This window comes from Terrapene carolina, unplaced genomic scaffold (genome assembly GCF_002925995.2).
Source record: "Terrapene carolina triunguis isolate 2854851 unplaced genomic scaffold, T_m_triunguis-2.0 Scaffold189, whole genome shotgun sequence".
Lineage (NCBI taxonomy): Eukaryota > Metazoa > Chordata > Testudines > Emydidae > Terrapene > Terrapene triunguis.
Window position 1 is genome coordinate 18724053 of NW_020664540.1, and position 23604 is coordinate 18747656.

The 23604-nt window shown below is 47.6% G+C and overlaps 1 protein-coding gene across 3 annotated transcripts in view; it reads left to right on the forward strand.

Moving 5' to 3' along the window:
- The first annotated feature begins 2604 nt into the window (after positions 1-2604).
- MIS18BP1 (MIS18 binding protein 1) overlaps positions 2605-23604 on the forward strand; it is a 54315-nt gene continuing 33315 nt past the window's right edge. For 2 of the 3 annotated variants that reach the window (XM_029912108.1, XM_029912110.1), the window contains exons 1-7: positions 2605-3403; positions 4805-4930; positions 6424-6938; positions 8547-8623; positions 11884-12014; positions 15671-15761; positions 22428-22576. In XM_029912108.1, coding sequence (XP_029767968.1) covers positions 2737-3403; positions 4805-4930; positions 6424-6938; positions 8547-8623; positions 11884-12014; positions 15671-15761; positions 22428-22576 — 1756 coding nt within the window. In that variant the 5' untranslated portion in view covers positions 2605-2736. The remainder of the gene's footprint in view (positions 3404-4804; positions 4931-6423; positions 6939-8546; positions 8624-11883; positions 12015-15670; positions 15762-22427; positions 22577-23604) is intronic. The other variant, XM_029912109.1, reaches the window with a different exon arrangement.

Here is a 23604-nt window from a genome sequence, read left to right on the forward strand (position 1 = left end):
TTCACCACATGCACATATTGCATGTTGCCTCTCATTTCCCTGCCCACACAATATCCTCTCACTACTCACACAGGTTGCTCTCTCTCTACAGATTAGAGGAGGAGAGGGGAAGCAGCACAGACACTTAGGAAATCCATATCTGATGGTCTTAGCAAAGAATGGGGTCCAGACAGCCACTCCTGCCCAGATGCCTTGAGCTTGTGAAAGAGGTTTTTCATCAAACTGGATGTTCTCCTGAAAAACTCAACAAGCTGTCACCAGTTTCCTCTCTGAAGAGACCAAGCTTGGACTCTGAGTGCCAGTAATTGTGTATTTTCCTTTTCCTTGATTTAGATTGTATATATGTGCACTGTGCTTAACTAGTGTAATTATCCAGTCAGTTGCATTGTTGAATAGTTACATGGCCTTTTGCCTGCAACTCTGAATTTTAAAGCTCTAGTGGAGCCAATCTAAATCCATGAGGTCTGCTCTATTAGATGCCTTGGCTATCTCCTGATTTCACTCCCTTTTTATTTTCTTGTTATCTCAGTGAGCTAGCACATCTGGAAAAAAGTTTTGTTAGTGTCACCATTCACTTGTCTTTGTCCTTTTGTAACATGGTGGTAGAACTCACTATTTGGAATAATAAATAAAAAAAATAATATATATGGAGATATACAACTATCTCATGGAACTGGAAGGGACCCTGAAAGGTCATCAAGTCCAGACCCCTGCCTTCACTAGCAGGTCCAAGTACTGATTTTTGCCCCAGCTCCCTAAGTGGCCCCCTCAAGAATTGAACTCACAACCCTGGGTTTAAGCAGGCCAATGCTCAAACCACTGAGCTATTTCTGCCCCCCAGGCATTAATAATACCTACAAACCTACTGAAGTCATTAGCAGCAAAAGGGCTGCCTCATCCCCTGATGGATATAAAATCTTACGCTCAAGTATCAGTGAGATAAAGAACCCTCTCAGAGGGGAAATATTTCGTAAATTGAAGGAGGACTTTGCCTTTCTTGACAAAATGCAAATCAAACTGAGCAAGAACATTTCTTCAAAAACCTCTTAGGAAATGTAGAGAACAAAGCAGAGATGCCCCTCTTGTGAATAAACAACACTTGGATCATGCAAACACCTGCACATGAGTAACTTTACTCAGGCGAGGCAAAGTTGCTCAGGTGCATAAGGTCTTTGAGGGGGAGCCAGAGTCCCTTTTCTTAGGCCTGGTCTACACTACGAGTTTAGGTCGACTTTAGCCGCGTTAAATCGAATTCAGCCTGGACACGTTCACACGACGAAGCCCTTTAAACCGGTTTCTTTACTCCACCTCCGAGGAGGTATTAGACACTGAAAGTACAATCCGGTTCCCGGTTGCGGAGTTAGCCAATGACCCCTTAGCCCTGCGCCCAGGTGTAGGGGCCGGGCTCCGGCGGAGGGCGGATGTGGACACACTCAGGGCGGGGGTTAAGCTTCGAGCAGCTTGCGCCCAACTGCCCCGGAGCGTCCACAAGCAAAACGCTGAGAAGGAAACAAACACGCGAGGCGGCCGGGCGGGGCTGGCCCCTGTTCTCCCTACAGCGAGCAGCCAGCCCCGCCCTACGCCTGCCGCGGTGGGACCCCCCCTCGCGTAGTCAGCAGCCCGCGGTGACCGCCCCCAGCCCGGGCGGCGCGCGCGTTCCCGCCCTCCCAGCGTCGGGGTCATCGGCGACCGCGGCCGCCCCCGCAACACCCGCTTCCCGCCCACCGCGCCTGACGTCACTGCGAGCGAACCACGCCCCGCGGGCCGGCCGGCCGGCGTCTCCGCCCTCTCCTGCCGCGGCCGCAGCCCCGCCTCCGCCGACGTCACTCCGCTCCCTGCCAATCAGCGTGCGAGGCGGCGGGACTCAAAACTTGTAACGGCCGCGCGCGCGCGGCGCAGGGGAGAGAGGCGCGAGCGAGGCGGCGGGGTGAGTGTGGCGGGCCGGGCGCGTGGGGGAGGGGTGGCGGTGTGACAGGGCAGAGCGCGGACCCAGCCGGCGTGGCCCGCCCAGGGCTAGACCCGCGCTGCTGGCTGGGCTCGGGGAGAGCCGCGGTGGGTGGCCGCTTGTACCAGCTGTCAGCAGCGGCGGCTGTTCCCTCCCGGGCTTTGTGTCTCTCGTGGCCTGTGCTCGGCGCTGCACACGAGCTCTGTGTCGCCCATGAAACCCCAGCTCTCGTTGCACAGATGCCCTGGGTGTTGACCATGGGGGTGGGGAACTCCTAAGCCCAAAGCTGATCTTTCCCCATCAGTTTCCTGGGAAGAGGCTGGAGCCTTGTAGTTTCTGAAACCAGCCAAGGGACTTGAGCCTCTTCCCCTTGAAATCAGCAGGGAAGTCTCCTACTGACGTCAAGGGGGAGACATGTCTAGTCAACCGAGCAATCCATGAAAACACTCTTGCTGCAGTACACTGTACTGCGAGTGCTGTGTGTGTGTAGGTCCCTTTTCGGAAACTCAGTAATTGGCTGTGACACAAGCAGGCTGGCAGTCTGTACCTAGCACTTCAGCTTGATTGATGCACAACAGAAGTTTACTTTAAAATGTGGCACTAACAATGAAAACGTAAAGACCAACTTCTTTTCACCACGTTTCTCTTTCTAGCTGACATTTGAAGAAATAAAGTCTACAATCCATGGAATTCATGTTCCTCCTTCTTTTATTTAAAAAACTATACCTAAACATGCACATTTTAATGACTTTGCAGTAGGAGCACAACACATAGTTGTCAACATTGGCAAGATGATTGCTACACCTTTAAAAAATACAAGGATTTCAAAATCTCACATTTCTTCTAGCAGAAGAGGAGATATGCCTTTGCAGGCAATCTTAATGAGCAACATACCGTCAGGTACTATTACTCCTTTAAAAGATTTGGTGAAATTTCAAGATGCTGGTCTGACTACTTCTGCAACAAAAGAAGCTGTGCTCCCTTCAGTTTTACGTGACTTCAAGGAAAACCATGCACGAGGGGCAGGAACTTCCAAGAAAATGGAAGGTATTTTTCAGTCCACATTAATAACAGATGGCACTTATGTTAAAGAATTTCTTGACCTCAGTGAAATAAGGCCAGATTCTGACACTGTAGCAGTACAAGCTGCATCTTGCCAGCAGCAACAGATCTTGCCACTAAAAGACAAAAATTTACTGAAACGCAAAGCTTGTGATCCTTTAACTCATGAATCTCCAGCAAAAATCTTCCAAAGAATGAAAGCCAAGGCATCCCATGAAAAGCAGCATCAAATGCCATCTAAGGGAACATTGTTAGGGACAAATTACAACAGCGATTTGATCCTGACTCCTGCTACGAAACTTGTCCATCAGGGAACACAGGATAAAAAATCCAGTGATGAAGAAAACCAGCAAAGAGCTGGCAAGGTACCTGATAGACAGATCCAGCCAGGGAAAGGTTTGTTGCATTATATTTCCAAGATGCCTGGTTATATTACATCTCCAGTAAAATGCAAGGATGATGGTGGCATCTGTCTGATCTGTATCACTGTAATATAGTGACTGTGTGTCTGAATGGAGGGATGGATCAATCAGGGAGCAACCAGTACACACAGTCATGGATTTCTATTCCATCAGGTGTGCTATGCTTTTGTAGGGTTTTAGAACTGAGAGTATGCTGCTGTGGAGGGTACTTCACATACCCACACTGTCCCTGTGCTGTGATATCTTAGGGGGAATGACATGGTTTGTAGTATCTTAATGTCTTATGAACAACATGAGACCACTGTAGTCATACAATGTTCTAGTAGTTTTGAGCCTTTTTATGTATGTATTCAGGCTGTGTACAGGCTACAGCTTAACTCGGTATAAGTTGCATCACGCAGGGGTGTGAATAAGCCACCCCTCTGAGTGATGTGAGCTACATTGACCTAAGTTCTGTTGGTGAGAGAGCTTCTCCCATGGATGTTGCTACCGTTGCTCGCTGGGGCTGGAGTAATTAAGTCCATGGGAGAGCTCTAGCCTCAGAAGGAAAAAGCATAGAAAACTTAAATGACTGAATTTGCCTGTACAGAAGTTTTCCATTTGTACACAGTGACAAAGGAGTGAGAGGAACTGGCTGGCTCCCTTAAATGTTCATTTGCAGACATCTTAATGTTTTGGGTTTTTTTGTTTGCTTTAAAGGTGTGGAATTTTTTGAAACTAAAGTAATAACAGTTTTGGTTGTTAGCTGGAATCTGCTGTTCCATTGGGGGTCAGTAACAGCACTACTTATTAGGGGTGAAAGCCTGATCCCACTGAAGTCAATAACAAAGCTCCCATTGACATCAGTGGGGCAGGATTTCACGCTGGTACTTTTAAAAGATTTTTAAAAGCTGAACTGCTCATGTAGAGAAGAGATCTAAGACAAAAGAGGAAGAAGATGGGAGGTAAAAACAAGAAAAGAGAGAAACTGTATCTCATCAGACTGTGCCTGTTCCTAGCCATAGATAAGAAGCACTGCCGTTTCCTACTCCAAAAGACAACTCTGATATTGGCAAGTAGAGGGAATATTAGGAGTGAGCCAAATCGGGTCTGTTGAGAAGTGGGGCATGACCTTTATTTAAAAAATAAATAAATAAACTTTTTAATCAGTTTCACACTTAGAACAAATGGCTAATATAAATCCTGGTGTGTGTGTGTGTGGTTTTTTTTTTTTAAGTTTGAAATACAAGAAATAAGAGAATTCTTTATTTTTTCATTTGTGAAGCTAATGTTCTATGAAATTTATATTTAGTCTACTAATTTTTAAATGAATTACTAACAATTTCTGTTATGCTGTTACTCACTTCCTGAATTTAAGAGAACATTTTTCTTCTAGCCCTGCATTGCACCAAGATAGTGCGAAACAAAAATGTGGATTCCCTCGCTGTGGACACTCTGGTTTCAGAATCTCCTCAAAAGTTCTTCTTGCGCATAAAACAGAAAGTGCAGAAGCAGCAAAAAGGTACTTTTCTTGGCAGTGCTGGTAGTGGTTCTTAAAACAGTGACTGGTTTCTTATGTTTCTATGTTAGTGGGTATTTTAGATACAATACACCCTTGCCATAACAAACCCATCGGGATCAAACCATTTGTTCATTTTAGCGAAAGAGTCCTGTGGCGGGGGGAGGGAAGGCAGCTGACTGCGATAGCTGCAGGGGCTGGAGGAGCGGGCAGCCATGGGAATCGAGGTGGGCAGGGCCGGCTCCAGCTTTTTTGCTGCCCCAAGTGGCGAAGAAAAAAAAAAGATAAAGCCGCAATCGGCAGCAGTTCTACCGCACCGCTTCATTCCTCGGAGGCCGGTCCTTCCTTCCAAGAGGGACCAAGGGACTTGCCGCTGAAGACCCGGACGTGCTGCCCCTTTCCATTGGCCGCCCCAAGCACCTGCTTCCTACGCCGGTGCCTGGAGGTGGGATCCAGGGACTGGGTTCATTATAGCAGAAGGTTCGTTATTATCAAGGGCATTATAGCGAGGGTGTGCTGTAGTTACAGTATCTTCTCTTCCCTTCCCCATCATTGCCCCACCACCCAGGGCTCAAGCTGAAGACGAGCAACTTAACATTGTGGGGCCCCAGGCAATTGCTCTGCTTGGTACCCCCTAATGCTGTCCCCAATTTTTAATCTACTGGATATGCAGAAAAACAGGCAGCCCATGGAATTTTTTTGGCGGAAGGGCTCAAAAGAAAAAGGTTGAGAACCCCTGCGCTGGACACTTTTTCTAGATTTGTACCAATCCTTCATTTTGAGATGGGTGGGTGTATCATTTATCTTGTTTCTTTTATAAAAATTACTTCTTATGACATCTGATTCCAATTGTGGAGCTTGGTATTATCTTCTATTATCTTGGTATTATCTTCTCCCTACTATATCAACTTCTCCCTACTAGCAGTACTATGTAAATTCCCATCTATGTTGTCTCTCCAAATTCTGCCTCTGTGTGGGCAAATGGGTGAGGTAATCTCTCTTACAGTACCAGCGTCTGTTGGTGAGAGAGACAAGTTTTTGAGCCACACAGAGCTCTTCTTCAGGTCTATGTGGGCAGATAGAAAAGTTCTTGGAGCCTCTCTATACTTCTGCATACAAATTTCAGACTTCTGTGTTCGTCACTTTATCACTACCAGCTTAGGAGCAGTTTGGTAAGGACAGCAGGTGAGGAAGGTTGAAGTGGCCTTTAGCAGCAGAAGTCTTACTTGGAGCTCCTTCATGGGCCAACTCCACCAGGCAATGTCTGAGATTGAAAGGCTGCTTGCACCTAGTAGCAGCAGCTGAGTTGCTGGTCTTGGGGTATGTGGAAATCATTGTGCCAGCTGATTGGAGGCGGAGGGGTGGGGAGGGAAGCTGTAGTTTCTACTCAAGATTCAATGTAACAGAATCAGATTTCTGGTTTCATGAATGCAGGTTTGCTTTTCTTGAAATAACATGAGTTGCTTTGCCTGAAAATTTTTTTTTTTATTGGCCAGATTCTGCATTGTCAAACCAAATCAAGCAAAGCATTTCTTCAACAATCGTGAACAAGCCCTTAATCAAATCTGATTTTGCCAAACAAGTCAGTAACTTTAATGGAGAATGTACAGTTAACAATACCAGCAACAGTCAGGATGATGTTTTTCTTGTGGAGCCAATTGATGCTGATGATGAAATGTCTCAAAATACTGTGATTGATACTGTGAACGCAAATTCCGACCCTTCTAAAACTGGGGCTCAGTTAGCAGAAAGGTATGGAAGTGGAGAAACAATATATGCCAGTCCTCATCGAGAAGGAAGACTATTACAAGAGAGCACCTGGAAAACAGCTCAAGGAGTAGAGAAGAAATCAGAGACTGACCCTCAGAGGCCCACACAGTGCTTCTGTAGTATTATGTTTTCTTCTCCAAAGGTCCACATACCAAGAAAACAAAAAACAAAAGAAGGAGATTGTAAGGCCTCCTCAAGCACATCTCACACAGATGAAAATGATGGCAATGCAAATAAACAGGTGGGAAAGTTTGTTCCTTTGTGGAAGGATTTTGTATTGAAAAATTCCTTCAGATTTGCTACAACTAGTGGTATTTGTTTAGTTTTTTGTCATATATAGCAATAAATAAGTATAAATACATTTCTATCCTGTGGAATTCATAAGCTTCATGTGTGTCCTTTGGAAAATTTGCAGGCTGTCAATCCTGTAACTCCTTGATCAGAGACTTCATAGAATATCAGAGTTGGAAGGGACCTCAGGAGGTCATCTAGTCCAACTCCCTGCTCAAAGTAGGACCAATCCCCAGACAGATTTTTGTCCCAGATCCCTAAATGGCCCCCTCAAGGATTGAACTCAACCCTGGGTTCAGCAGGCCAATGCTCAAACCACTGAGCTATCCCAGACTGGGCCTCATGTGATCCTGTTTGGTTGATCAAACTTGTTTATGCTTAAAAATGGTGGTAGAAAGAAACGGAAATAACACTACACTTTTTTTTTTAATTAAACAAAACTCTAAACACAAAATTGGTATTTATTCCCAACTTTCGTTATTTTAATATCTATTTAATATTAAACATTAGTACATTCTGATTGGATGTAGAGAAAAACCTTGAAAGAGAGAGATGGGAGATAGACACTACAGGCAAGGGATCTGGGGCAGACATCACTATACTTTTTTACTGCTTTTGCAGCCAAAGGAATCAATCCTGTGTGGGACTCTGAGCCCAGAGGTCTGCATTAGTGCATCAGATTCTAGGATTATGGTCAAAGTCTAACATTTTAAAAGGCAAAACCCCCTAAATTCATTACATCAGGCAGGGAGGAAAAGAAATAATAAAGAAAAGGGATGTAGTTAGTTAATTTACGTGTTAGAGGAATTTTTAATAAATACAGTTTTCATATTGGAATGATACATTTCATAAAACTCTCCAAATCCTGTGTGCACGCGTGTATGTGTGATGTTCAATATAAAATTACTAGCCAGTTTCCAAAAGCGATAAGACTCTTGAAGGTCTGCCTTTAGTAGGCTGTTAGGTTCATTGTCTGCACCTGAGGCATGCACTGAGAGTTTACTGATACTCCCTGTGCTGTGCATTTTTACTATAATATAATCAGTAAATACAACTGGAATCACTTTAACTCTTTCTTCGATGTGTCAATTATTGGATTTCTCCAAACAATAAGGGATTAAAGGTGTGGGGGAAGAGTTGGTGTTGGAACCTTTAAGAGTTTCCAGATTTTAACTGTCTAGAAGTTTTGGAATCTAACTCCCCTAACTTTTTAAAATATTTGGGTTTTTTAACTTTCATTTTTAAATTACTGTCAAATGTGTTCATATTTTTTAGTTGTTTAATATTTTGAGGCATCTGTTTTCAACTTTACCTCTACCCACACTGGAAATAGCAAAGTAATGTGTTATTTGGTCACTTTTTCATCTCCTGAGAGTATTCAGTTTGTCATTTCACTGTTAATATATGTAGGAATTCTTGGTTTTAAACAAACATTATAAAGCATTTATTTTCTTAAATGTTACTGGTTAAAGGATATTTAGTTTGCTTCTTATTTTAATGGCTGTATAATTGGCATATTAAGTGTACCTATAATGCATGCTGTTTTTCTTTAACTTAGTCAAAAATCTGCCTAAGTGAGTGGAGGATTAAGGTTATCAACAACAATACTGCTGTGTGTGTAGAAGGAAAACGGAGGTAAGTGATGTTTTGTTCCTTCATCAAAGTTGCACATTTCTGTGGCATAAAACATAGTTTTTTATTCTCATTTCTGTATCTCAATTTCACAAATGTGCACCATCCTGGCATCTCCACTACTAAGTGGATCTGGAAAGGATCACGTGCACCAAAGACTAGTCTGTCTCAGTTTAACCCCATTACATAGGGCTGCCACTGCTGCTGACAATGGCCCCCCACCAACTTGTGCCTGCCTCCACTTACCAGAGAGAGTTTGGGGGGTGGACCCAGTGTTCTTAAGTCTAAGAAAGCCACGTGCACAGCTGGCGAGAAGATAGCCTAGAGCTTCATTCAGCAAATACCAAGTACACTCTCCTGTTCTGCTGTGTTGAGGGAAGGGAGCACTTCAGCAACATAACTTAAAGATCTCAAGGACTAGCTATCCAGTCTGTTATAGAATCGTAGGACTGGAAGGGTCCTCAAGAGGTCTAGTCAGTCCCCTGCACTCAAGGCAGGACTAAGTATTATCTAGACCGGGGTGGGCAAACTTTTTGGTCCAAGGGCCACATCTGGGTATGGAAATTGTATGGCAGGCCATGAATGCTCACAAAATTGGGGGTTGGGGTGAGGGCTGGGGGTGCTGGCTCTGGGGTGGGGCTGCGGATGAGGGGTTGGGAGTGCAGGAGGGTGCTCCGGGTTGGGACTGAGAGGTTCGGCAGGTGGGAGGGGGATCAGGGCTGGGTCAGGTGGGAGAGGGATCTGGGCTGAGGCAGGGGGTTGGGGCATGGGAGGGGGTCAGGCGTGCAGGCTCTGGGCGGCGCTTACCTCATGCAGCTCCCGGAAGCAGCAGCATGTCCCCCCTCTGGCTCCTACGCGGAGGCGTGGCCAGGTGGCTCTTTTGTGCTGCCCTGTCTGCAGGCGTCGTCCTGCAGTTCCCATTGGCCGTGGTTCCTGGCCAATGGGAGCTGCAGGGGCAGCACTTGGGGTGGGGGCAGTGTGTGGAGCCCCCTGACTGCCCCTGTGCATAGGAGCTGGAGGGGGGACATGCTGCTGCTTCTGGGAGCCGTGCGGAGTGGGGCAAGCCCCTGACCCCGCTCCCTGGCTGGAGTGCCGGAGTGGGGCAAGCCCCAGACCCTGCTCCCTGGAGGGAGCTCGAGGGCTGGATTAAAATGTCTGCTGGGCCGGATGTGGCCCCTGGCCCGTAGTTTGCCCACCTCTGATCTAGACCATCCCTGACGTGTGCTTGGAGGTTTTTTTTTAAAAGCAGATTAGACAGTGATGGAGATTCCACAACCTCTCTAGGCAATTTATTCTAGTGCTTAACTACCCTGACAGTTTGGAAGATTTTCCTAATGTCCAACCTAAACCTCCCTTGCTGCAATTTAAATCCATTGCTTCTTGTCCTATCCTCAGAGGTTAAGGAGAACAATTTTCTCCTTGTAACAACTTATTATGTACTTGAAAATTATGTCCCCTCTGTCTTCTCTTCTCCAGACTAAACAACTCCCCCCCCCCCTTTTTTTTTTTCTTTTCCCTCATTAGTCATGTTTTCTAGACCTTTAATCATTTTTTTGCTCTGGACTTTCTCCAATTTGTCTACATCTTTCCTGAATGTGGCGCCCAGAACTGCACACAATGCTCCAGTTGAGGCCATATCAGTGTGGAGTAGAGCAGAAGAATTACTTCTTGTATCTTGCTTACAACACTCCTGGTAATACGTCCCAGAATGACGTTTGCTTGTTTTGCAACAGTGTTACACTGTTGACTCATTTAGCTTGTGATCCACTATGACCCCCATATCCCTTTCTGCAGTACTCCTTCCTAGGCAGTCATTTCCCATTTTGTATATGTACAACTGATTGTTCTTTCCTAAGTGGAGTACTTTGCATTTGTCCTTATTGAATTTCATCCTATTTACTTCAGACCATTTCTCCAGTTTTTCCAGCTCATTTTGAATTTTAAGTCTATTCTCCAAAGCACTTGCAACCCCTCCCAGCTTGGTATGGTCTGCGAACTTTATAAGTGTACTCTCTTTGCCATTAACTAAATCATTGATGAAGGTATCGAGCAGAACTGGACCCTGAACTGATCCATGCAGGACCCCACTTGATATGCTCTTCCAGCTTGACTGTGCATCAATATCTTGATTCAGGGGTGACTATGAAAACAATAACCAGCAGCCCTCTCCTGTGTCCTTAATACCTAAAACCTGTCCAGGATCTGGTTCTATGTGTGAGGGTTTATGTTCCTTATCTTTTATCCTGTCTTACATAACTGTGGATGTCCTCATTATCCATAACAGGTAAACACATAATCTATTTTTTACTCCTGTTAACTGTGCTCTTGTATTCAGTGATATCTTGTAGCAGTGAATTCCACAGATTGTGAATTTTTTTTTAACCACCTCAAGCAACTTACGAAAGGTTTTTGTCAGTCTGAAATATGATGCCTTGTAATTTCATTGTATGTTGCCTTATTCTTGAATTCTGAGAGGGTAAATAAGAGCACCTTATTTAACTTCTCTGTACCCGTTGGTACAATGTCACCTGTCCTAATTTTTTGAATTTCTTATACAAAAGAATTTCAGTGTTTCTACTCACTTTGTTTCCTGTCTTGAGACCCTTTTTAGTCTGCTGTAACTTTTTGAAATGTGGTGACCAGGACCAAGTACAGTATTCCATGGGAGGGCATACCATTAACTTAAATCTTGGCATAGATTTACAGTATTTTCAAACTCCATTCTTTATACGTTGTAGTAGTTGGTTTGCTTTTTTTGTGAATAGAGCAGCTGTTTTCACTGAACTGTTCAGAATGGCATTTGAATTCTTCTTCTCCTGAGTGGTTACAGTTAATTTAGAACAATAATGTATTTGAGTAGCTTACCTTATTCATTCCCCTGTTTATCACTTTGCATTTGTCAGTATTAAATTTCTTCTTCCGTTGCACTCCCAATTTGCTTAACTTTGTTAGATCCCTCTGGAGTTCCTCAATCTTTCAAAATCTTGACTGTGCTAAATAAGGGCCTGAATCCAGTACCCATTCAAGTCAATGGAAAGGCTTCTGTTGACTTCAGTGAGAGTTAGATTGGGCCATAATTTTGTATCGCTGCTGATCTTGATGCTTCTCTGTTCATTCCCTTTTCCAGATCATTAATGAAAATATTTAAACACCAGTCTGATACAGAATCTTGGTATTCTCATTGTTGGAACTTGAAACCCCATTGTTAATCATTTTCCCTAACAAAAATGAACAACTTATTTCTATTTATTCTGTCTCTTCAGAGATATGAAAGAACTGTGCTGGCATAGTAATGCAGTTGTGGAACGCATGGCATCCAACCAAGTTAAAACAATATCTGGCAGCATCTATGTGTTACAAGGAAATGTAAACTCTGTTTCCATGAGAAAAGAAGGTAAGGAAACTCATTTGAAATTTAAAATGTCTGGTGTGAGTGTGAGAGAAATAAAGGCAGAGTGACAGTTCTTCTGTAAAATACAAACAAAGGCTAGGTTAAAGGTAATCAGCAAATAAATTGACTACATTAACTTCAGCAATATGTGGTGCATATCCCTGCCAGTTGGACTTAGTGGGATATTCAGAACATACTGTAAAACTGACTTCTGTCCTCAGCTTTTTAAATCCTTTGCTGTTCATTCCTTCTGGCATCTGCGCCATTGTGATATTGCAGCCACTAGGAAACCCAGCTTGGAGCATGGAACTAGCCAACAGGTATGTCAGACAGATTTTTTTGTGTTTAAATTGCCTGATTTTACAAAATTTCCCTTTTTATAATTTGGAAGTGTGTTGGGTTTTTTTGGCGGTTTTGTGTGTTAAATGGATCATAGGGCCTTAATCATAAAAGAATTGTATGCATATTGTTGAAGATAAAATATGAAAACTACATTATTTGCAGTTCATCTTTAAATGATTAATTACTAGATTAGTAACATAACATGAAACATTACTTTGAATACCATCCTATACTAGACCCAATAACTTTCACGAATGTACCTTTATAGTTTGATTTAGTAAATGTTTATCTTTCATATCAGTGGGAATATGATCAATTGCATAGAATTTTCCTTTTCAGATTCTTTTTTTCCCCCCCAAACATGGGATTTTTAAGGAAATTTATTCACAGCATACACAAGTTAAATAACTTAAAATGTTTTCTTTTTCTCTGAGAGTAATACCCATTCTTTCAAAATGAATGGGTAATGACTCTCCAGCAAACCTTTCCAACCAGCCATGATGGTCCCCCTCCTTCTCAAAATCCTCACTCAACCCTTCTTAAAATATGTGTACACACACACACACACACACACACACACAAAAGTCTGGGACAATAGGTTAATCTTACAGCATGTCCTAAAAGTCATCAGATCCAGGCTTGGGTTAACCAAGTGTGAAGTGAACTCCCAAAACATCCTGCTGCCAGCCCTCTGTTAGTTATACCAGACAATTATTAGTCCAAGTGCCTCTGATGATCACAGCTGCCAAGATATCGCAGGGATGAGAGGCAATATCTATGATAGAACCCCAGCTCATTTGGGGCTTCATATGTCAAAACAAATACACATAGTCCTTCAGTTTAAGACCAGAAGGAACTTCTAGATTATCTAGTCTGATCATCTAGTCTGAGCTATATATCACAGGTTGCCAAAACCACCCAGCACTGGAAATGAGACCAAAGTAAATGAGACCAACAGGAGACTAGACCCAGGTGCACCAGTGATCAAGATCCCTGCAATGGCAGGGGAATGATTAAATGAGAGAGTCCCAGATAATTCTGGCAAGTGACCTGCACCCATATGGTGCAGAGGATGCGAACCCCCCCAAGGTTACTGCCAATCTGACCTGGGGGAAAATTCGTTCCTGACCCCAGATATGGTGATCAGTTAGATCCTGAGCATATGAGCAAGAACCAGCTAGCCAAGCAGCTGAGAGAGAATATACTGTCTGTATTTGTAACTTATTTTGATTTATAAATCTGAGATAATACAGATACCTGTTCTGAGTTCTAGGACTACTTACAAGACTTAAAATTGATAATAGCCCATGGGTGGGAAGAAAATAACATTTAAGCAGGTTAAGTCCAGTCCTCTGCCTATCCAATCCTAATCCGATTCAGCTCCATCATTTAAATACCTGCATTCTATCTTCTGAGGATGGATGAGTCTTTCAGCATGTCCAGGAGGCTAAGAAATGTGGGCTGTGGCAGGCTTGGGTGAGGAGTGAATTCTGAAGTTAGACACCTCATTGTGAGTGTCTTGCCAGAAACCCCTTCTTATATCAAGATGGCAGTATGGCTGGGGAGAAACATCGCCTGTTAGGTAACCTGGACCTAAACCATTTAGAGCTTTAAAAGTGTATGCCAGCACTTTGAATTCCACTCAGAAGCACACAACTGCAGTGTGTTTCAGTAGAATAAAGCTCCACTTAATAAGCAAGTTGCCATATTCTGTACTAGCTTCAGCTTCTCAGAATGTTCTTGAGGCCCCAAGCAGAGAATATTACAGAGGTGACAAAGGCGCTCAGATAAGCATGAAAAGGTCCAAATCCTTTTTATATTATATATAAAAGTTTCCCTCACTAAGTACAGATGGGGAAAAGTGCACTCTTTGATCTACAGATTCTTCCTGAGAATCTAATAGCAGCCATGGCCTAATAAACCCCCTGAATTGTAAACCTGTATCACACATAGTGGCCACACACTTTCAATTAGTGGAGCATACATCAGTTTAGCTAATGCTACTCCTACCCAACGGTGTAATCTCTGCCTTGTCCACGTTCAACCTCAGCCAGCTAACCCCAATTCAAACCCAGTCTCTTATTGACACTGGTAACTTCTAGAGCATCAGTGGAATTGACCATAATGATGTCTTCAAATCAAGACTGGATGCCTTTCTGGAAGATAAGCTTCAGTCAGACAGAAGTTATCGGGCTCCATAAAGGGGTAACTGGGTGAAATTCTTTGGCCTGTGAGAGAGAGAGAGAGAGAAAGATAGTAGGCCATACTAGGAGATCTTATGGCCCCTTCTGGCCTTAAAAATCTGACACTCTTTGGAAGTGCAGTGAGAGACGCTCTATTCCATGTCCAAATGGAGACAGCTCAGATTAGCCACACTATCTGAAATGGTTCAACTATATATTGCTATGCAAATGCTATGAAAGAGCCCCAACAATTGTCTTTAAATGTCTTTATATTCCAGTTGATTGAACTCAGGTGGGGATCTCTGCCGCAGTGCTCTAGTCATTCTTCCGCTCACTTCATCACAAGTCTTCTGTACGCTAAATGACCTGTTAGGGTGACTCGAGGGAAGACAGCATTTACTAGTCACTGCATAAACAGTCCTGGACAACTGCAAAAGTGTAATGGTTATCCTATGTCATGGATGCAGTGATTACGTCCCTAACCTCCAACCCATTTCCAAACACTACATCCAGAGTGCCGCCAGCTGCATGCAGAGTAGCTTTAAATTAAATTGACTTACACCCATTCCTATGGCAGTAATTTCAGTATTCAGCCTAGCAGTTTGCCCTTCAGTGAATTAATTAAAAGCCACTGAAATAATTGACTATATGTCTATTTCTGTTTTCGTGGGGGAATTGACTACTATTCTTTTTTCTATATACAGTAGAACCTCAAAGTTACGGACACCTTGGGAATGGAGATTGTCTGTAACTCTGAAATGGGAGTGCAAGGGCTCTGCAGTGGGGGGGAGGGAGGGGAGGCAGCTCGGGGCTGCAGCCAGGATTGCCCCAAGGCAATACAGTATTTGCGGGGAATGTTTTGTTTTGTTTTTTTATTCTGTGCTGCTGCCTGATTGAGGACTTGCAGTTTCACAGATGTCCGGTTGACCGGAAAGTCCATAACTCTAGTGTTTGTATCTTTGAGGTTCTACTGTCACATGTAATGTACTACAACTTATGTACTGCTATCAGTGAACCAAATTCAGTATTCAAATATCATTCTTTCTTACTTTGAAAGGGGGGAAAACGCAGTAGAAAGTACAGTATGCTGTTAAAATTTTAGCCATTATTAACACACTCCTTTGTTTCAAACAGGATTTCCATACAAATTCATCAAGAAGTTTACATTTGGATTTCCAGAACAATGGAAACAATATGTTGAGAATTTTCTTGAGGAACTAAAGAGGTAACTTTTGGTAGGCCTTTATTTTGCTCAGTGCTAATTTAATAGTGTAGAGTGAATATTTGTTTTTTAAAAATACGTAATAATACAACTGAGGTTCAGTAGATGTGTATTTAGACTAAGTTCTAAGTAAATTCTTAGTAACCAATGTGTTAGATGGAAAATAAAGTTTAGCAGGCTTTGTCTACTCTGTGTGTGTGCGTGTGCGCAAGAGTGTAAGTGAAAGAGAAACCAGTCCAGCTACACTGATTTAGCTACAGTGGTGCGCCACGTATACCCATTGCAGTAATGCAGGAGGACTTGCACTGGCTTGGCTTCTGGTGTAGTTTATTTACACTAGGGGTTTGAATCAGTGCAGCTGCATTAATACAGTGGTGTGGGGTTGTGGGGATGGGAAGAACAGTGTACAAGGCTTTTCATTTGTGATTTTTTTTGTGTTTGAATGGTGTAAAATAGGTTCTTCTTCGAGTGCTTGTTCACGTCCATTCCACATTAGGTGTGCGCACGCCGCGTGCACGAATCGTCGGAAACTTTTTCCCTCAGCGGCTCCCGTCGGGCCCACAGGGTCCCCCTTCCCGCCAGAGCGGCGCCCCGCCCTCGCGTATATATATCCCTGCCGGCCCGACCCTCCCTCAGTTCCTTCTTACCGCCCGTGGCGACGTTGGAACAACTCTGTCTCTCGCCTGAGAGTGTCCCTTAGCATAGCCATTAGCAATAGTTAGCAGTTCATAATACAGTTAAGAGTTTTAGTGTGAAGTAGTTGTTTAGTTCTTCTAAGGACCAAAAATCTCTTGGTGATAGGGGTTTGGTCAACCCCGGCACCGGCCCTGGGCGGCGGGGCATGCCGCACGCCCAAGGCTTTAAGGTGTGTGCCGCGTGCCGCAGGCCTATGCCAGTGAGCGACCCGCACGAGTCGTGTCTCCGTTGCCTCGGGGAAGCTCACCAGAAGGAGCGCTGTAAAATTTGTAAGGCCTTCAAGCCCAGAACCAAGAAAGAGAGGGAATTTCGCCTTAGACAGCTCCTCATGGAGGCGGCGTTACAGCTCTCCTCTTCCGCGGCACCGTCCGCTTCGGTGCGAAGTGCCCCGGCATCGGTCCGCGACCCGACACCGGCGGCGCAGACTAAGCCCACGGCACCGCCAAGGCGGGAACACGCCCGGCATCGATCTTCTTCGCCGGCCAAGTCGAAGGGCCAGCCTAAGGCCCGGGGGCGCTCCCCACATAAGAAGACGGCACCGGCGAAGCCCGCAAGTGCGGCCAAGGCCATGACGGCCCCGGTACAGGTCCCGGCACCAGTGGCTCCGGCGCCGAAGGGCCCGTCGAGCCCCGGGACGAGCGCGTCGAGTGCGGAGGATGGGCTGGAGGAACTGTTGGAACAGCCCTCCACCCCGGACACATTTGAGGCGGCGAAGGACCTCATTGAATTGTCCTCCGAGAGCACACTCCGCGCTACAGACATTCCGCCGCGACTGCCATCCAAGGGCAAACCGGCGATGATGCGCCCGTCGCGGTCGCCATCTCGGCACCGTTCACGGCGCCGGTCCCGGTCGAGCTCCGCCTCGGTGGACTCCCGGCTTCCCGCCGCACAACGGGCCACGAATGCGAGCGTGGCACCGCCTCAGCAACCCGGCTCGAGCAGGCGCCGGGACGCTTCGATGGCGAGACTCCCAAGACCATCCTCCCGCAGCCGCTCCCGGTCCCGCGGTCAACGGTACCGTTCCAGGTCCAGATCGGCACGCCGGTACTCACGGTCCCGGTCCAGACGGCACCGCTCCCCGACACCGGACCGGCACCGCCCCACGGCACCGCCGTGGCCCTCTAGGTCTCCGTCCCTAGCGTCGGAGGAGGGCTCGGGTCTTTCCAGATATGGCCGCAGAGGGCATGCCGCTAGAGAACACGAGGCCTCTTGGCAGCCGCATTGGAGCCATCCTGGACAGTGGCCATTCTGGACACCGTGGGCCTATCATCAGCAAGGCCCTCCATCTAGAACTTCGAGATCGGGTCCCTCAGGAGACCGGTCCCGCTCCCCACGGTGCCGCCCTACCTCCCGTGCGGAGGCCACGGTCTCCAGACCACCGGATGCAGAGAGGGCGGACTCAGCACCGAGCTCGGCACCGTCCCTGACTCGGGACAGGGGGCGCACCCCGGAGGGCCGCCCCGCTGAGGAGGAGCTACAGGAGGACGAGGAAGCTCAAAAAGCCATGACCTCCTCCTCCTCGCCGGACGAGGCCGTGGCGGGCATGACAGTATCCGGCCCTCCCCCTATTGACCACCGGGCGCACCAGGACCTGCTCCGCCGGGTGGCCCTCAATTTGGGTCTACAAGCAGAGGAGACGGTTGAGCAGGAGGACCCGATGGTGGACATTCTGAGCCCAGAGGGTCCCTCCAGGATCGCGCTCCCGCTCATAAAAACGGTCCAGGCAAACTATAAGACCGTATGGCAAACGCCAGCCTCCTCTGCGCCAACCGCAAAAGGCGTAGAACGGAAGTACTTTGCCCCGTCCAAAGGGTTTGACTTTCTCTTCTCCCACCCGACCCCATGTTCGCTGGTCGTCTCGGCGGTTAACGAACAGGAAAGGCATGGCCAGCAGGCCCCGGCACCCAAGCCCAAGGAGGCAAAAAGACTAGACCTATTTGGCAGGAAGGTCTATTCGTCCGGGGGCCTCCAGTTGCGGATAGCAAACCAGCAAGCGATCCTAAATAGACATAACTTTAACTCATGGGCATCTGTGTCCAAGTTCAAAGAGGCCTTGCCTCAGGGATCACAACCTGAGTTCGCGGCACTAGTGGACGAGGGGAAGGCGGTGGCCAAAACGTCGTTACAGGCCTCACTTGACTCTGCCGACGCAGCCGCTAGAACAATCGCGTCAGGTGTAGTGATGAGACGTTCTGCATGGCTGCAATCTTCTGGCCTTCCCCCGGAGGTGCAAAATACCCTCCAAGACTTGCCGTTCGAGGGTTCGGGCCTATTTTCAGAGCAGACTGACGCCAGGCTACACAGCCTCAAGGACTCTCGGGCTACCCTTAAGTCCTTGGGGATGCACACCCCTGTGACACAGAGGAAGCCGTTCAAGCCCCAACCTCCACAGAGGCAGTATCATCCTCGCCCTCGGCAGGAACCATACCGTAGACGGGGCAGGGACAATAGACGTAGGCGCAACAATACGCCTAACCAAGGCCAAAACCAGGGCCAAAACAAGACGCAGCCGGGAAACAAACAAGGATTTTGAAGCTGCGATCGAGGACAGCGTACCCATCTCTTCTCCGGATCCACCCCTGGGTTTCAGGGACCGCCTGTCCCATTTTTCCCCGTGCCTGGTCTCATATAACATTAGACCGTTGGGTCCTGCGCACGGTGGAATCAGGTTACACCCTCCAGTTCTCCTCGCCCCCCCCCTCCCACCCACCACCCCCGTCCCTCTTCAGGGACCCCTCTCACGAGCAACTCCTCATACAGGAGGTACAGACCCTCCTCGAGGCGGGGGCGGTGGAGGAGGTTCCTCTGGACTTCAGAGGAAGAGGGTTCTATTCCAGATACTTCCTCATCCCCAAAGCGAAAGGGGGCCTCCGTCCTATCCTGGATCTTCGCAAGCTAAACAAGTACTTGCAGAAGCCACGGTTCCGTATGGTCTCCCTTGGTACCATCATTCCTTCCCTGGATCCGGGGGATTGATACGCTGCCCTCGATATGAAAGACGCCTATTTTCACATTGCCATTCGCCGAGCCCATCGGCGTTTCCTGCGCTTCACTGTCCAACAGCGCCATTTCCAGTTCACGGTCTTGCCCTTCGGCCTGGCAACAGCCCCACGTGTCTTCACGAAGTGCATGTCGGTGGTAGCCGCCTTTCTTCGAAAAAGACGGATGCGCGTCTACCCGTACCTGGACGATTGGCTCCTAGCGGGCCGGTCGGAGGCAGAGGTCCGCGCCCATGTGACACTGGCGTTGCAAGTATTCCGGGAACTCGGGCTGTTGGTCAATGTGCCCAAGTCATCGCTAGTCCCCACACAGAGACTGGACTTCATAGGGGCAGTCCTGGACTCGGTGGAGGCACGGGCAAGTCTTCCCGTATCCCGATTCCTGGCTATCAAGGAGGCCGTGACCTCCGTTCAGCGATTCCCTACGACCACGGCCAGATGTTGCCTGCAACTCCTGGGGCACATGGCAGCGTGCACGCACGTAGTCGGGCTCGCCCGTCTCAGGCTCCGGCCGCTGCAGCTGTGGTTGGCTCAGGTGTATCGCCCCAACAGAGACCCCTTGGACATGGTCGTCACGATCCCGGCTCAGGTATCGGACGCCCTCCGTTGGTGGCTCAACCGACAGCAGGTTTGCGCAGGGGTCCCATTCACCGCCCCACAACCGACTCTGACGCTAGTAACAGACGCGTCGGACCTGGGTTGGGGTGCGCACCTAGGGGACCAGCGCACTCAGGGCTTGTGGTCCAGGGAGGAACGGCTGCTCCACATCAACCTGAAGGAGCTGAGGGCGGTTCGCCTCGCCTGCCAGACCTTTCACGCCACCATAAAAGGACACAGCGTGTCAGTTCTGACAGACAACACTACCGCTATGTTTTACATAAACAAGCAGGGCGGGTCCCGGTCCTCTCCCCTCTGTCGTGAGGCTCTCCTCCTCTGGGACTTCTGCATAGCCCATTCAGTACAACTTCGGGCGGCGTATCTCCCCGGGGTCCAGAACGGGCTGGCGGACCGTCTCAGCCGGTCCTACCTCAGGCACGAGTGGAGGCTGAGACGGGACGTCCTCCGTTCCATTTTCCTGAGGTGGGGGTTTCCCCAGGTAGATTTATTTGCCAGCAAAGACAACAGCCAGTGCCCGCAATTCTGCTCGTTTCAGGATCACAGTCCAGGCTCAGTGGCAGACGCCTTTGCTATCCCGTGGGGCGGAAGCCTGAAGTACGCCTTTCCCCCGTTCCCACTCATTCACAAGGTCCTCCTAAAGGTCCGCAGGGACAGGGCGACAGTCATCCTAATCGCCCCGGCGTGGCCACGCCAACACTGGTTCACAACTCTGTTGGAACTCTCCGTGACCGCTCCGATGGCCCTTCCCCTACATCACGACCTCATCACTCAGGATCGGGGTCACCTACTCCACCCGAACCTGTCATCGCTACATCTCACGGCATGGCTACTCTCTGGCTAAGTGGGGTGGAGCACAGGTGTTCACACGAGGTCCAGCAAATCCTACTTGGTAGTAGGAAACCCTCCACGAGGGCAGCCTACCTGGCTAAGTGGAAGCGCTTCTCCTTGTGGTGTGCGCCTCACCACTCGCAGCCTTTACAGGCCTCGATACCACTGATTCTCGACTACTTGCTGCACCTCAAGCGTCAAGGCCTCGCCCCCGCTTCTATTAAGGTGCATCTAGCTGCCATTTCGGCGTTCCACCCTGGGGAATCGGGCAGATCCGTGTTCTCCAACCCCACGGTGGTCCGATTCCTCAAGGGTCTGGAGCGGGTGTTCCCCTACTCGCGCCCTCCTATACCCCCGTGGAACCTCAATCTGGTCCTCACTAAGCTTATGGGGCCGCCCTTTGAACCCCTGGCCTCTTGCTCCCTCACGCACCTTTCATGGAAGGTCGCGTTCCTCGTGGCCATTACCTCGGCTAGGAGGGTGTCGGAGTTGAGGGCCCTCACCTCGGAGCCCCCGTATACCATCTTTTACAAAGATAAGGTGCAGCTTAGGCCTCACCCTAAATTCCTCCCTAAGATGGTTACGAATTTTCACATGGGGCAGGACATTTGTTTACCGGTATTCTTCCCTAAGCCCCATACGGACCCGAGCCATCGCAGCCTACACACCTTGGATGTTCGGCGGGCATTGGCCTTTTATCTGGACCGTACCCGGCCTTTCCGTAAGTCGTCTCAGCTGTTCGTGGCCATTGCGGAGCGCATGAAGGGCCAACCTATTTCTACGCAACGCCTGTAAGCGTGGATTGTGCACTGCATACGTACGTGCTACGAGCTCGCCAACACGCCTGCTCCTCAGATCAGGGCTCACTCCACTAGAGCCCAGGCGTCCTCGACGGCCTTCTTGGCACAGGTCCCGCTCCAGGAGATCTGCAAGGTAGCCACCTGGTCGTCGGTGCATACCTTCACAGCCCACTACGCGATCCACCATCAGACCAGAGATGATGCAGTGGTCGGCAGGGCGGTGCTGCAATCAATTATTCCTTGACTCCTACCCTCCTCCAACAGTAAGCTTGCGAGTCACCTAATGTGGAATGGACGTGAACAAGCACTCGAAGAAGAAAAGACGGTTACTTACCTTCTGTAACTGTTGTTCTTCGAGATGTGTTGTTCACGTCCATTCCACTTCCCACCCTCCTTCCCCTCTGTCGGAGTCACCGGCAAGAAGGAACTGAGGGAGGGTCGGGCCGGCAGGGATATATATACGCGAGGGCGGGGCGCCGCTCTGGCGGGAAGGGGGACCCTGTGGGCCCGACGGGAGCCGCTGAGGGAAAAAGTTTCCGACGATTCGTGCACGCGGCGCGCGCACACCTAATGTGGAATGGACGTGAACAACACATCTCGAAGAACAACAGTTACAGAAGGTAAGTAACCGTCTTATTTCAGCTGAAGTTCTTTAATAACAACTAAGCAATATTAAGCAGTGACAGATTTTGGTTTCCTATTTTTTTTCTTAAACTTCAAAAAATTAGGAAAGAACAAGATACCGATGAGGCTGGCAATGAAAAAATCAGTTCTGTGGAAATGGATATGTTGGAAGAAGAGGGGGTAACAGGAGACTTAAAAAAACAATCTAGAACACAAAACACCACTTATGAAGTAGCATTGAATGATAACAGATGTGAGTACTTCCTCCCACCCCACTTTTTTTTGTTTTAAATTGATAGTAATTTAAGTGGTTAAATGACTGACTTTTTCTTAATATTTCTCATTTTTAGAATTGTCACAGCACGAGGTTGTTTTTTTCCCAATTGTAGTGGCATTTCTTTCTCACAATAAAGCTCAATGTTCTATTAAAATATTTGAATATGAAGGGACAAATTTAACCCACAGTTTGTGGGGAATGAACCATCAACATTGGTTTGTGTTGAATAACTTAGGCTATGTGATGCATCCACATACAGGGAATGAAAGATTGCTAGAGGGTAACTTCCTTGTAAATCTTTATTTTACTCCCTTTTTTAAAATGAGTACATTCACAATTGCAATTCCTGTTGCTCGCAGCCATTCCAAATTCTCTCCTTTAAAATATTTCTCCTAATCTCCCTTAATGCATAGACCTCTCGCACAGCCTCCATTTTGTGCTGACTTCTTTCTGAACCTGTTAATTGTTATGAACCGTTATTAGACACATGAGGTGGGTGAGGTAATATCTTTTAGTTGGTCCAGTAAAAGATATTACCTCACCCACCTTGAGTCTCTGAATAACCTGGGACTGGCATGGCTACAACTACACTGTATGAACAAGTATCAGAAGGGTAGCCGTGTTAGTCTGAATCTGTAAAAAGCAACAGAGGGTCTTGTGGCACCTTTAAGACCAAGGCTTGGTCTACACTAAACCCCCAAATCGAACTAAGGTACGCAACTTCAGCTACGTGAATAACGTAGCTGAAGTTCGAAGTACCTTAGTTCGAACTTACCTCCGTCCACACGCGGCAGGCAGGCTCCCCCGTCGACTCCGCGATACTCCTCTCGTCTAGCTGGAGTACCGCAGTCGACAGCGAGCACTTCCTGGTTTGACTTATCGCGTCCAGACAAGACGCGATAAGTTGAACCCAGAACTTGGATTGCCAGCTGCCGAACTAGCGGCTGGGTGTAGACGTACCCTAACAGAAGTATTGGAGCATAAGCTTTCGTGGGTGAATGCCC